Below are 12,411 nucleotides of genomic sequence, written 5' to 3' on the forward strand. Positions count from 1 at the left end.
TCCAGCAAGCGTTCACCTTTTCCCTTGCAGAATGTGCTTATATATACGCTAGACGCAATCTTATTCTTATCGGTACTAACTAATCCATTTGAATTTACACAGTAATACACCTAAGTGATAAAATAATATTTTTTATGCTTTCTTGCTATTTTACCACAACTAATGGTGATTAAATAAAAATTAGTTTAATTTTAAAAAGTTAAAAATTAGTTCATTTGAAATAAAATTGAAAAAAAAAAAAGTAGCTTTAGATCCACATTCCACTAACAATATATAAAGGAAGAAAAAAAATGGTAATTTGTAGTCATTTGTGAGAGGAAACACAAACTTAGGTAGAAACCAAAAATATTTATTCGTTAGGATATGGATCCTGTTAATAGAAGCTCTTTGAGTCTGTTTGAAATGTGATGCAAGTTTTAATTTATTTTATTTTTAAGTTTCTATTTTATACTATTCGTGAGTTTCATTACACTTTTCGGTATTATTCATGAATTTCATTATACTATTTAGCTAACTTTTAACTTTTTTTTCTACATTTATAGCAAAAAAAAAAAAAAAAATTCAATTTCAATTAAATAAATTATTCTCAAATTTCAAAAAAAAATTTGATATTACTTTTAAGGAAAATAGAAAAAGTTCTCAATATATTAAATTACTTTTTTTTTCTCCCTAAAAACTTTCTTAAACTAGTTAATTTTTTCCTCAAAAAAAATAAAAAAAAATAAAACCTGGTTAATTTGAAAATAGCTCAACTTTTCCCTTAATATATATATATATAAAAAAAAAAAGTATTTGTGATGTTTGTGGCAGTGGGACCCGTACATTCCAGCAAGCGTTCACCTTTTCCCTTGCAGAATGTGCTTATATATACGCTAGACGCAATCTTATTCTTATCGGTACTAACTAATCCATTTGAATTTACACAGTAATACACCTATCAAACTCGAACACAGTTTTTTTCCGTTCATCATGTTCCACAAGAAGAACAATGGCAGTGCCTTATTGAGGGAAAGCGACACAAATTCCAATAATTTTCCCCTTGGTTTGAGCGTTTTGATTGTGGATCACGATCAGCAAAGTCTGCAAGAAATGGAGGCGAACCTTCGGAGATTTGGATATGAAAGTTACTTCTTATTCCTTTCGTTTTTTATTGAGTTTAAACTGCAGGTTTCGAATGGCCGCGAGTTAGCATGTTAAGGGATTGAGTTGAAGCGCTATCACAAGGGCCCCCATCAAATCGGATTGAGTTAAAGCGTTATCGCAAGGGCCACGATCATGGTAAAGGTTTTTTTATTTTTATTTTTATATTTTAGAAGTTTTATATAGTCTCTCTTTATTTTTTTGTTATGAGAAGCAGGAAGGATATACTTACCCTATTTTTGTGGTCGGATTTATTTTACCAAGATTGAGTATTTTAGGATCTTAAGAAGGTTTGGAGAGAGCTTATATAAACACATGTTTAAGCACATGTCTGGGGAGATCTACTGGAAATTGTTGAATTTGAATCTAATCTAGATTAATGTTTTTCTTTCTCTTAATTGTTGAATCTAGAGCTTATAAACACATGTTTAACCCTATACTTAATCAATGTGGGACACTAGGATCATAACACTCTCACAGCACTTTGCCCATCACTGCCACTCGCAGCAGCCAACTGCTGTCTACGGTCTACCCAATTTTGCCCTACCATTCTCAGGCCTGATGACCAGTTTTTGTTTCTCTGCCTGACCAAACGCATTTGAGCAACACTGAAACGTAAACACAGTGTCCCCTTGGGGAAATTTGTCATTTAGCATCATTTTAGCAACTATTTAGTTAGGGGTCAAATTTGCAAAACAGTTTTACAAACTAGCATCTCAAGCCTCTAAAACTCGAGTTTTGAGTTCAAGGTAAGAAAGCTCTGAGTTTGTGTTTGGGTCTGGATCTGAGTTTCTTCTTCTTCTTCTTCCTTCTCCATGGGTCTCTTCTTCTTCTTCTTCTTCTCTTCTCTTCTCCGAGGGAGGTAGAAAAGGTTGAAATTGAGTGTGTTAGCAAAATGGTGCTAAATTGCAAAAAAAATCGGTGTCCCCTTCTTTGAAGGTAAAAAATTGTTGAAGATTACTTCCTAATATAGCACGTTCAATATTGTTCAACCACCATTGGGAAATACTTGCCTCTTTCAAAAATAATGCAAAAGAAGGTTCCCCTGTTCACCTCAAGTTGAAAAAGCTTTACTTAAATATCAATATAAAAATTGCGAACACCTGCATCCCACCAATAACAAAACAGAAAATCTTTGGCTAATTCAAGGTAGCTAGGCCTTGCCCAGTGAGCGAGAGTAGTGTGAAGGCACAATATAAGGAAATGTGTTTTTTTTTTTTTTTTTTTGGTTCTTAAATCTTCGGATTGGATTTCTTGGTAGGATTGGTTTTGATTTTGTTATCTGAGTTAGGTTTAGTTTTTGAGCAATGCTTCCATTAACAAAGCCTCTGATAGGATTCCTTTTCTATAATTTAAAAAAAAAAAAATTTAAATGGCAATTCGACCAGTTACCTTAAGCACAAATATTTTCAGTTACTGAATGCAATCGAGTGGAGGATGCTTCAACTCTGCTAAGGATGGAGGGAAGTGTATTTCATATTATTATAATTGAACAATGCTTGCTAGGTGTGAATGAATTTGAGCTTCTTCGAATTGGTAGAGAGATAGATTTGCCTGTTATTGGTAAGTACACAGGCCTGTGTGTGTGTGTGTTTCTTGGATATGTGTGTCATTTTCTGTTTAAAAAAAAAAAAAAATTGTGAATCTAATATCTCAATATTTATAATGTTACATAGTGACATCCGAAGATGATAAACCTGACATTGTTCAAAGGAGTTTGAAATATGGCGCCTGTGATTATCTGCTGAAGCCTATCCCGATGAGTGTTCTTAAGATGGTGTGGAAATATATGTTTCTCAAGAAAGACAATAAGTGGGCCCAAGTGTGGCAGCTGACAAATAATGTGTCCAGAGTGAGAAATCAGCGAATGTCTTGGACATCAGACTCTCATGAAAAGTTTGTAGAAAGTGTGCAAAAACTGGGGGGCATTGATAGTATGAGTCTTTTTCCTAATCCTATCTGCATTAATTTGTTGTTCTCACACTCTAGTCATTTATCTGCTCATATTCACTTTGTCCGTTGCTTTTAATGGTGCAAGTTGGTGAAATCAATTACTTTAAAATAATTTAGTGGCCCATTTATGACTAAAAAAAGAGTTTGTTAGATATGGGAAGGAAAACATATGGAGCCCCTGTACTGGAACTAGTTCTCCATAAATTAAATATGTCCATTTTAATTATTCTCGCTGAGAAATATAGCACATTGTATGGAGCCTTAATTCTGTTACACATCTGTATGACTATTTGCAATAATTCAATAAATTCATATAATGCATCTATGCTCTCTTTTTTTCTTTTTTTCCCCTGAAGGTAGCGTAAATTACACGCACACTGTTTTGCACAAACGTCCATACACATGTTATATTGAACTGAAATCATGAGTAACTCATGTCTTCAACTAATGATTTCAGTTCAAAAATACCTATGTACGAATGTGTGTGTAAAACAGGTTTTACCCTTTCTCTTTGAGGGTATGCATTTATCGTACCAGCATGTCACTTTATGCAACTGATATTTCCTTTTTTGAAACAATAACTAATGTTAATTTTGGAATCATTAGTTTGTGGTTAGTTCAATGAGGTTGAAAATAATCATTTTATTAGTTGGTTGGGTTATTCTCTTAAAGCAACTTTCTGGGAAAAATATTTGTACTAAGGGTTATTATTATTATTTTTTAAATGCAATCTGTTAGACTTGTTTTGTGTTTCTGTAAGTCCAAGAATAGAAAATTTTGTTTCTTAGGAATGGAATTTTGTTTCTGAAGACAGGTAATCAAACTCAGCCGTTATGATTGTTTGTGCACTCCATCCCATTTTTCACTATTAGCATTTTAGCTTGTATTACAATATCTTATATATGTTGAAGCAGATGCAACTCCCAAGAAAATTTTGCAACTCTTGCAAAGTAACTTTAAGGGTTTCGAAGATGTTGATAGGGAAAAGATTTCCAGCCATCTTCAGGTAATTGTTATTCTTATTGTATCCTTAATTGATTTTTCCCCAGCATGTGCATATCTATTTAAACTTAAACAATCTTATTAGAATAATGATTATAAAGGTCGTATCCAGTTAGGACCATGCTAATTTAACATGATATCAAGTGTTCTTGACTTAAAACTTGGTGTGAAATGGTGATTTATCAAGTTACCGAGTCAGATGCCTCTTAAGGAAAAATCACACCTGTTGAGTGAGAGTTTATGAAGTCAGATTTCTCTTTCGGTAAAGGATACTCATTATTCACTATTTCATGGTGCAGAAATACCGTGATAGCCTTAAAAAAAAGGCTCAGCTGCATATGCTGGGGTACAGAGACAAAGATGGTACCAGTTCAGAGCATATTCAGTCCGGATATCAAATGGAGGAACATTCACCAATGACTTTGGTCGATCAAGTCTTGAAGACCACGGTTGCAAATGAGCCAGATATATTATCACAACAGCAACAAGCTCCAGCAGCAAAGAACACTCAAGGCTTTCAGAGTGTAACCAGGCCTTTTGAAACCAACTTACAAACCATTGGAGGTAGTACTAGTTGTGGAAACCAAAGCAACGCTTTGATGACCCAGATGGATGAAACACCTTCAAGTGAACAGAAATGGAATGAGTTCACGGGAGGTCAGCCTTTTGTCTACGAAAGCTTTCTCAATGACCCGGATGAGTTTTCCAGCCTTGATACTTTTCAGGGAGGTATTTCTGGAGATCCTAGTTTCTTCTCCATTAATGCTCCTGTTCTGAGTCCTTCTCATATTGATCATGGAGAATATGGTTTCTCCTCAGATGGAATATTTGAAAATTTTACTGGGGATGTTATTGCTCGTGAACATTTTAACAACCTCTGATGCTGGTACGTAACATGATCCCATTCATGGTCGCTGATAAGAAATTTTTATAACTTGTACGCATTTTGGCACAAGTTATAAAAAATTCTTCTATCTAAAATAGCCGACATTTATTCAGGAAAAAAAAAAAAAAAAAGAGAGATTTATTTATTTATTCATTGTTTCTCTTGCAGTTTGCTGGATTATCTGAGTCTAAAATCTGGTGGCGTCATCCCAAATCCAAGAAAAATGCTTCTCTGTTGGATGTATCTTTGTTCTCTTTGATTCTGCCTGTTTTTCTAAAGTGTGGTTTTTATTTTGTTTTCAACTCAGGATTTCAGCTTAAATTCACATATGAATATGGATGTGTGTGCAACTTGGTATGCGTAATATTTTTTAGTTTTACCCTTTCCTAAGAGCATCAACAGTGGGCTTCTCAAATGCCAAATTGTAAAAATATTTGGCATTTGGGCCCAAATTACTTCAGCAATGGGAGAGCTATACCTGAGACCGGCCAAATTATTTTGGCATAATGCTACAGTGCGATCTCATATGTGAGATCGCACTGTAGCGCTATGCCATCCAAAAAAAATTTATTTTAATAGTGCACAGTCGTTTAGCCTTTTTCTCTCTCTTCCTACACTACCCGATTTTGCTCTCTCTCGCGCCATCAAGCTTCTCTTTCCCTCGCTTTTCTCTCCGATCACCAAGCCGCTGTCTCACCAAGCCTCGCTTTTGACTCCGATCACCAAGCCATCGCTGTCACCAAGCCTCGGTTTTCTCTCCGATCAACAAGCCGCTGTCCGAATCACCAAGCCTCTGCCTCTGCCGATCCACCCTCACCCATCTCCAAATCCGTTTCACTGTCACCGAGCTTCACTTTTCTCTCCGATCACCAAGTCGCTGCCACCAAGCCTCGCTTTTCTCTCCGATCACCAAGCCGCTGTCCGAATCACCAAGCCTCTGCCTTTGCCGATCCACCCTCACCCATCTCCAAATCCGTTTCACTGTCACCGAGGTTCGCTTTTCTCTCCGATCACCAAGCCGCTGTCACCAGCCTCGCTTTTCTCTCCGATCACCAAGCCGCTGTCTGAATCAACAAGCCTCTGCCTCTGCCTCTGCCGATTCACCGAAGCTCCGTCGGTCTCTCAAATAAAATCAAAATCAAAATCAGAGCAATTTACTAGGTGGGTTTTGATCCATGTTCGATTTTTTGTGTTTGTGTTTCTTTTCTCTTTCTTCAGCTTGTGTTTGTGTTTGGATTTTGATCTAAGAATTGCTGTTGATGTTTGCAGAGGTGGGATTCAGCTTCATCACGAGGGTTTTTGCTTGCTGTCGGATTAGCATCTTCAGAAAGTCTGCTCAGGTTCAACTCTATGATTTTGTTTGATTTCTATTTGTACATGTTGGCCATGAATGGGCTGTGCTTGTAGACAGTATATTTTTGCAGAGAATATATATTAATAGTTGGCTGTGTAAAGGGCTTGTATTTTGTAACAAAAAATTATTGTTGTATATATAGTCGAAATAGATTGATTATTGGATTATATTTGGCAAACTTACTGCACATAATGCACGGATTGTTCGCTTTCCAATCAGTATTCTCACTGTTGATAGTTGATACACCAACCTAACAACTATAGGAGCTATAGGAGGATTACATTAAGGAATTATATAGCAAATCCACCCACTCTTGTAGATTTGGTTAAGTTTGTATTTCTAATTGTAGTAATCACCTATCACAAATACTTGAACTCTTGGACTTTGTGAGTTGGCTTTAATTGACTTTATACACTAACTGTTTTAAGTTCCTTATTTAAAAGGGATGGATACACAAGAAGAGATAACACGATATGATAATATCTCACAAATGGATGATGATTTTCTGGCACCATTTTTAAATGAGTCTCAAAATACTTCAATACATAGCCAAGAGTCTTGTCCGGAAGTTGAAGTTGTCACCCCTAATCCAACAAAACGTGGTAGCAACTTCAGTGTAGATGAGGACAACCTCCTTGTCTCTGCATGGCTTAACACTAGCATGGATGCCGTGCAAGGTACTGACCAAAGGATTGAACAATTTTGGAAGAAAGTTTGGCAGTACTTTTGTGAGAATAATACTTACGGAACCACACGTTCTGCTTCCTCCCTCCAAAGTCGATGGGGAAATGTTAATAGAGAGACAAGTAGGTTTGCTGGATTCATGGCTAAAGTTGAAGCCCGAAATCCAAGCGGTGCGACTTATGAGGACAAGGTATAAATTATATTGCAATGGTGTCACAATAATAATTTCCGAATAGTTTCAAGACACTAATTATTTTATTTTATTTTATTTTTAAATTTAGTTGAAAGAAGCAAAGGAACTATATAGAGATTCACCAACTTCAACAAGCGGCAAAAAATCAGTTTTTGCATTTGAGCATTGTTGGGTTGTGTTGAAGAACCAACCAAAGTGGGGCATGCCTAAGGAAAGATCAAAGGGGCTCCCTCAAACTCCAAGTTCAATTGATCAAGTTTGTAGTAATAATGATGACACAATGGAGGTAGAGAGACCAATTGGCAGAAAAGCCGAAAAGGCTAAGCGAAAGAGATCAGATGGTGATAAGGGTTTTGAGGATTATTTGGTGAAAAAAATGCAATATATGCAAGAATCACATGAACAAGACAATGAGGCTCTTCGCATCAAAGCGGATAGGGTTCGAGTGGATGCGCAAAGAGTTGATATTGAAAAGGAAAGAGCTGATATTGAAAAAGAAAGGCTTCGTCTTGAAACTAGTAGGGAGATGCATAGAGTTGATATTGAAAATGAAAAGCTTCGTCTTGAAACTATTAGGGAGGAAGGAAGAATAATGACCTTGGATACAAGTGGCATGAATGACAAAGAAAAACTTTATTTTGAAAATCTCAAGAATCAAATCCTTGCAAGACAACAATCTTGAAACTAGTAAATTATATATGGGTTGGGGTTTGGCATATGTAAATGCTTTTTTGTTTCAACCTTATTTTGGTGGTGGTTTATTTTAAGCGTAAGTTTGGAACATATAGATGATGTATTGTTCCAACTTGATCAATTGGCAGTAGGTTGTGCCATTTATGTAATCACATTATTTTTGGTTATATGAAAAACTTATGTCCTTTCTATGTTTGATGATGTATTTTTGCTTATAATAAGATTGAAAAACTTGTATGCTGAAGGGTTTCAGGATAATGGAGTCTATATTGTCAGCTTGAGCTTAAAATCTTCTCTCTGACTCTCTTAAATTCTTTTCTGGTCATTATATTGAGAATAAACTAAATTGATTTTTCTTTTATTCGTAATTGCTAGATTTGAAGTGCTCCAAATGTTTGGTACCATGCCTTTGTGTATGTATACCCAATCCATAGACCCAATCCATAAGCCTTGGGGATGTACGTTTAAATTTAGATCCAATCCATAGACCCAATCCATAAGCCAGCAATTATTCTTTTCTTTTAAATTTTAGATCTCACAACGTAAACGTCGTCGGTATATCGAACGTGATCATTTGGCAGGCCATAAAAGACTTTATCTCGACTACTTTGCCGACACACCAGTATATCCTCCTAATTTATTTCGAAGGAGATTTCGGATGAGTCGGTCTCTTTTTCTCCGTATTCAATCCGCAGTGGAAACTTATGAACCTTACTTTATCCAAAAAAGAGATAATACCCAAAGGCTTGGTTTATCTTCTCTTCAAAAGATAACAGCTGCACTTAGGATGCTTGCGTATGGAGTGGCAGCTGATTTTATGGATGAGTATGTGCGGATTGGAGAATCCACTGCAATAGAAAGTATGAAAAAATTTGTTCAAGCTGTGGTTGATATTTTCTCCAAGGAATACTTGAGGTCCCCAAACAATGAAGACATTGCTAGACTTTTAGTCAACGGGGAAAGACGTGGATTTCCAGGGATGCTAGGAAGCATTGATTGCATGCATTGGAAATGGAAAAATTGTCCGACTGCATGGAAAGGTCAGTACTCTGGTCACATTCGTGAGCCAACCATTGTTTTAGAAGCAGTGGCATCATTTGATCTTTGGATATAGCATGCATTTTTTGGATTACCTGGGTCAAATAATGACATTAATGTATTAGAACGGTCTCCTATATTTTCTGAGCTCGAACAAGGACGTGCTCCTGCAGTTAATTACTCAATCAATGGCCATGAGTATACAATGGGATATTACCTTGCTGATGGCATATATCCGAAGTGGTCAACATTTGTTAAAACAATTCTATCTCCACGAGGACATAAGAACAAATTATTTGCAAAAGCTCAAGAGGCTTATAGAAAGGATGTAGAGCGTGCATTTGGAGTGCTTCAAGCAAGATTCGCAATTGTGCGTGGGCCTGCAAGATTTTTCTATAGTGAAACGCTCCAAGACATCATGAAAGCATGCGTAATTCTTCATAACATGATCATTGAGGATGAGCGAGATGTAAATGAAGCAGTGGAAGTAGATTATGAGCAAATTGATGACAATCCTACTATACAACTGTCACGGGAGAACACAAATGAATTTACGGAGTTCATTGAAACCCATCAATGTATTCGAGACCATAAAATTCATTCTCAACTCCAATTAGACCTCATTGAACATTTATGGCAATTAGAAGGGGAGTTGTAGGAACTTAAGTGTGTGAGTTATGCATGTGGGGTTTTATTATATTTTGATATATGTATGAGTCTTCTAAAGACAATATTGATAGTTATGTATGTGGATTGTAATTCATTTTTTTTTTTTTTTTTTTTGAGAAACTATGTGGATTGTATCTATATATATGTGTGTGTGGATTATAAAAGTTGGTAGGTTCAGTACATTGTTATTTGGCAGGTTGTATGTATATATATGTATGTGAAATTTAAAAATTGGCAGATTGAATACATTGATATTTGGCAGGTTGTATGTATATATATGTATGTAGATTTTTTAAGTTGGCAGGTTGAGTACATTAATATTTGGCAGGTTGCATTTATATGTATGTATGTGGATTTTTAAAGTTAACAAGTTTGAGTAAATTGATATTTGGCAAGTTCTTTCTCCAAAAAAAAAAAAAAAAATGGCAGGTTATATATATGTGTGTGTGTGTGTGTTTGTATCTGGATCATTAAAATTGACAGGTTGAATACATTAATATTTGACAGGATGCATCTATAAATATGTATGTGGATTTTACATCAATATTTGACTGGTTTTATGGAATATATATGTATGTGAATTTTTAAAGTTGGCAAATTTAAGTACGTTGATATTTGGCAGGTTCTTTCTCAAAAAAAAAAAAAAATTGGCAGTTATTGAAATAGTTGGAAATAAATTGAAAAAAAAATTGGTAGGTTGGTGAAACAGTTGGAAATAAATTGAAATTGAAAAGAAAAAAAAAGTGGCAGGATGACCTTTGGAAATAAATTGAAATTGAAAAGAAATGCAAGCAGTTGGAAAAGGGAATAGTTGATTTTGAAAACAAAAAAGGTGATGGTTGGAAAAGTAATAATAAAAAAAGATTAAAAAAATAATATTTTAATAAGATGTTAAAATAATAGAATTTTGGGATGGTGGGTGTATTGTAAAATGGTATGGTATAATTGATAAAGTAACTTTTTGGGATGGTAAAATAAGATGAGATTTAAGATCCGGATGCGGATGCTCTAAAGGGCAGACTTTTCACTTCACTATAGCTGTGAAGTTTAAAATCGCTATTTAAGTCGGTTGTCTCAAATGAGGTTTTGAAATTTCAAAGTTAATCGAGTAGGATAAAAAAATGCAGTTTTTATCTGGTAATGTTAAAGTTAGCCTGTTTGGTGAGCAAGTTCTAACATATTTTTGAGCATTTTAAACAATCTTATACACATTTTAACACACTTTTTCACTTACATGTATATCAAAAACACTTAAAAAACATTACTTAAACTCCTTTACCGAACGGTCCAGGTTTGAAACTTTAAATCTTTTTCCTAATCTTAAGCTTCATTAATTGGTCATTATCACATGACCCACTTTCACTTATCTGCACGGGCCTTTTACTTCAAAAAAAGAAAAGAAAAAGAAAACATGTAAATCACTTCGTTTGTCCGTTCGTTGAATTCTACTTCTATGATGTAATTAGGGGTGTCAATGTTCGACCCAACCCGCGAATACGACACGAATCCGACACGAGTTTTTTCGGGTTAGGGTTTGGTCTTAATGGGTTTGGGTCATAAATAGGTCGACTCGAAAGCGACACATAAGAAACGTGTCATAAGCGAGTCAACCTGCGTAACCCGCAATAGACACGTTTGACACGCCAATTTATTTGTGGCAATCCAAAATGACCCACTTAACACAACCCGTTTAACTCGTATAACAAATAAATATTTATTTTATTTTAGATTTATCAAATACCTTTTATATCCAACATATATTTTAAATTTAAAAAGAAAAGTGAGTAATTACAAAAACTTACAAATGATATAATTGGAAATTGAAACTTTACAAACCCTAAATTATTTATAGATGGATGTTATATTTAATATTATGCAGGTTGAAATGAGTTGTGTTACATTCATATCAACCCAACATAACTCGTTTATTAAGCGTGTTAAATGAGTTGGGTCAGGTCAACCCGCCTTATTAATAGGTCGGGTTAGGGTTGAAGGATCATGACACGATTATTAAATGGGTTGGGTTAGGGTTAAGCCATTTAATCGAATACCCCTACCTTAATATGATACGAACCCAACACGCTAACCTAAATTGACACCCCTAGATGTAATTTGGTTAATTCAAACTATTTTTGTTTTGTTTCACTGATGCACACTAGTGTACTCCGAAAAAAATTCATGGTCCATTATAAAAAGAGAAAAAGTTTTTTACCAAAAAAAAAAAAAAAAGTTAACAATTGTATTATTATTATTATTTTTTCAAGAATAGTTGGATGTAGAAACATATTTATTAAATTCAGACCGCAACTTGACACGGAATGGGTTTCAAGACAGAGTCATTGGTTTAACAAGATAGTCATCTGTCAAATCACAAGTTTAATTAAAATTTCAATTAAATTAAATACATTTTTCTTCTTCTAAAAGAAATTAAATAATATAAAAAGTTAAAAGGATTACTGCAAATTTATCTACAAGATACAATTAAATAAGCCAAGAATTCTTCAAGTAGCAATCTTGAAAAAAATTTCGTGAATTTTTATATAATGGTGAAGGGCCTCTCTTAAAATTTTAAGGATAAAGTTTAATTACAAAATTAGTTGTAACCTAAAGTTACAACATTACTCGATATCATTAATATTACTACATATTTCGAAAATCAAATCGTTGAATTGCATGTTCTTTATGCTCTTAATACACATATCAAATTTTGTGTCAATCAGATATTATTTACTATAAGATCTATATGATTATATTTTAAGAAAAATTTTAAATTACAAAAACTTGCAATTTAAACAATTT

The 12,411-nt window shown here is 34.6% G+C and overlaps 3 protein-coding genes across 6 annotated transcripts; all 3 read left to right on the top strand.

Annotated features, from left to right (window-relative positions):
• The first annotated feature begins 907 nt into the window (after positions 1 to 907).
• On the top strand, positions 908 to 6,840 carry LOC115989287 (two-component response regulator ARR18-like). Of its 4 annotated transcripts, XM_031112957.1 has the most exons (8): positions 908 to 1,278; positions 2,554 to 2,703; positions 2,817 to 3,074; positions 4,008 to 4,099; positions 4,395 to 4,981; positions 5,150 to 6,142; positions 6,251 to 6,321; positions 6,779 to 6,840. In XM_031112957.1, exons 2-5 carry the CDS (start codon positions 2,598 to 2,600, stop codon positions 4,974 to 4,976), a joined length of 1,038 nt encoding a protein of 345 aa, XP_030968817.1. In that variant the 5' UTR covers positions 908 to 1,278; positions 2,554 to 2,597; the 3' UTR covers positions 4,977 to 4,981; positions 5,150 to 6,142; positions 6,251 to 6,321; positions 6,779 to 6,840. The 4 variants fall into 4 exon arrangements, with proteins under 4 accessions (XP_030968817.1, XP_030968816.1, XP_030968819.1 ...); XM_031112956.1 differs by lacking the exon at positions 6,779 to 6,840 and having other exon boundaries at positions 6,251 to 6,402; XM_031112959.1 differs by lacking the exons at positions 2,554 to 2,703; positions 6,779 to 6,840 and having other exon boundaries at positions 6,251 to 6,404.
• On the top strand, positions 6,781 to 7,894 carry LOC115989947 (glutathione S-transferase T3-like). The gene is made up of 2 exons (XM_031113812.1): positions 6,781 to 7,209; positions 7,301 to 7,894. Exons 1-2 carry the CDS (start codon positions 6,781 to 6,783, stop codon positions 7,892 to 7,894), a joined length of 1,023 nt encoding a protein of 340 aa, XP_030969672.1.
• A 669-nt stretch (positions 7,895 to 8,563) lies between these two features.
• Positions 8,564 to 9,601, top strand: LOC115989949. Its single transcript, XM_031113813.1, has 2 exons — positions 8,564 to 8,945; positions 9,069 to 9,601. Exons 1-2 carry the CDS (start codon positions 8,564 to 8,566, stop codon positions 9,599 to 9,601), a joined length of 915 nt encoding a protein of 304 aa, XP_030969673.1.
• The last annotated feature ends 2,810 nt before the right edge of the window (positions 9,602 to 12,411 follow it).

The sequence above is a fragment of the Quercus lobata genome, chromosome 5, assembly GCF_001633185.2.
Source record: "Quercus lobata isolate SW786 chromosome 5, ValleyOak3.0 Primary Assembly, whole genome shotgun sequence".
NCBI classification, from domain to species: domain Eukaryota; kingdom Viridiplantae; phylum Streptophyta; class Magnoliopsida; order Fagales; family Fagaceae; genus Quercus; species Quercus lobata.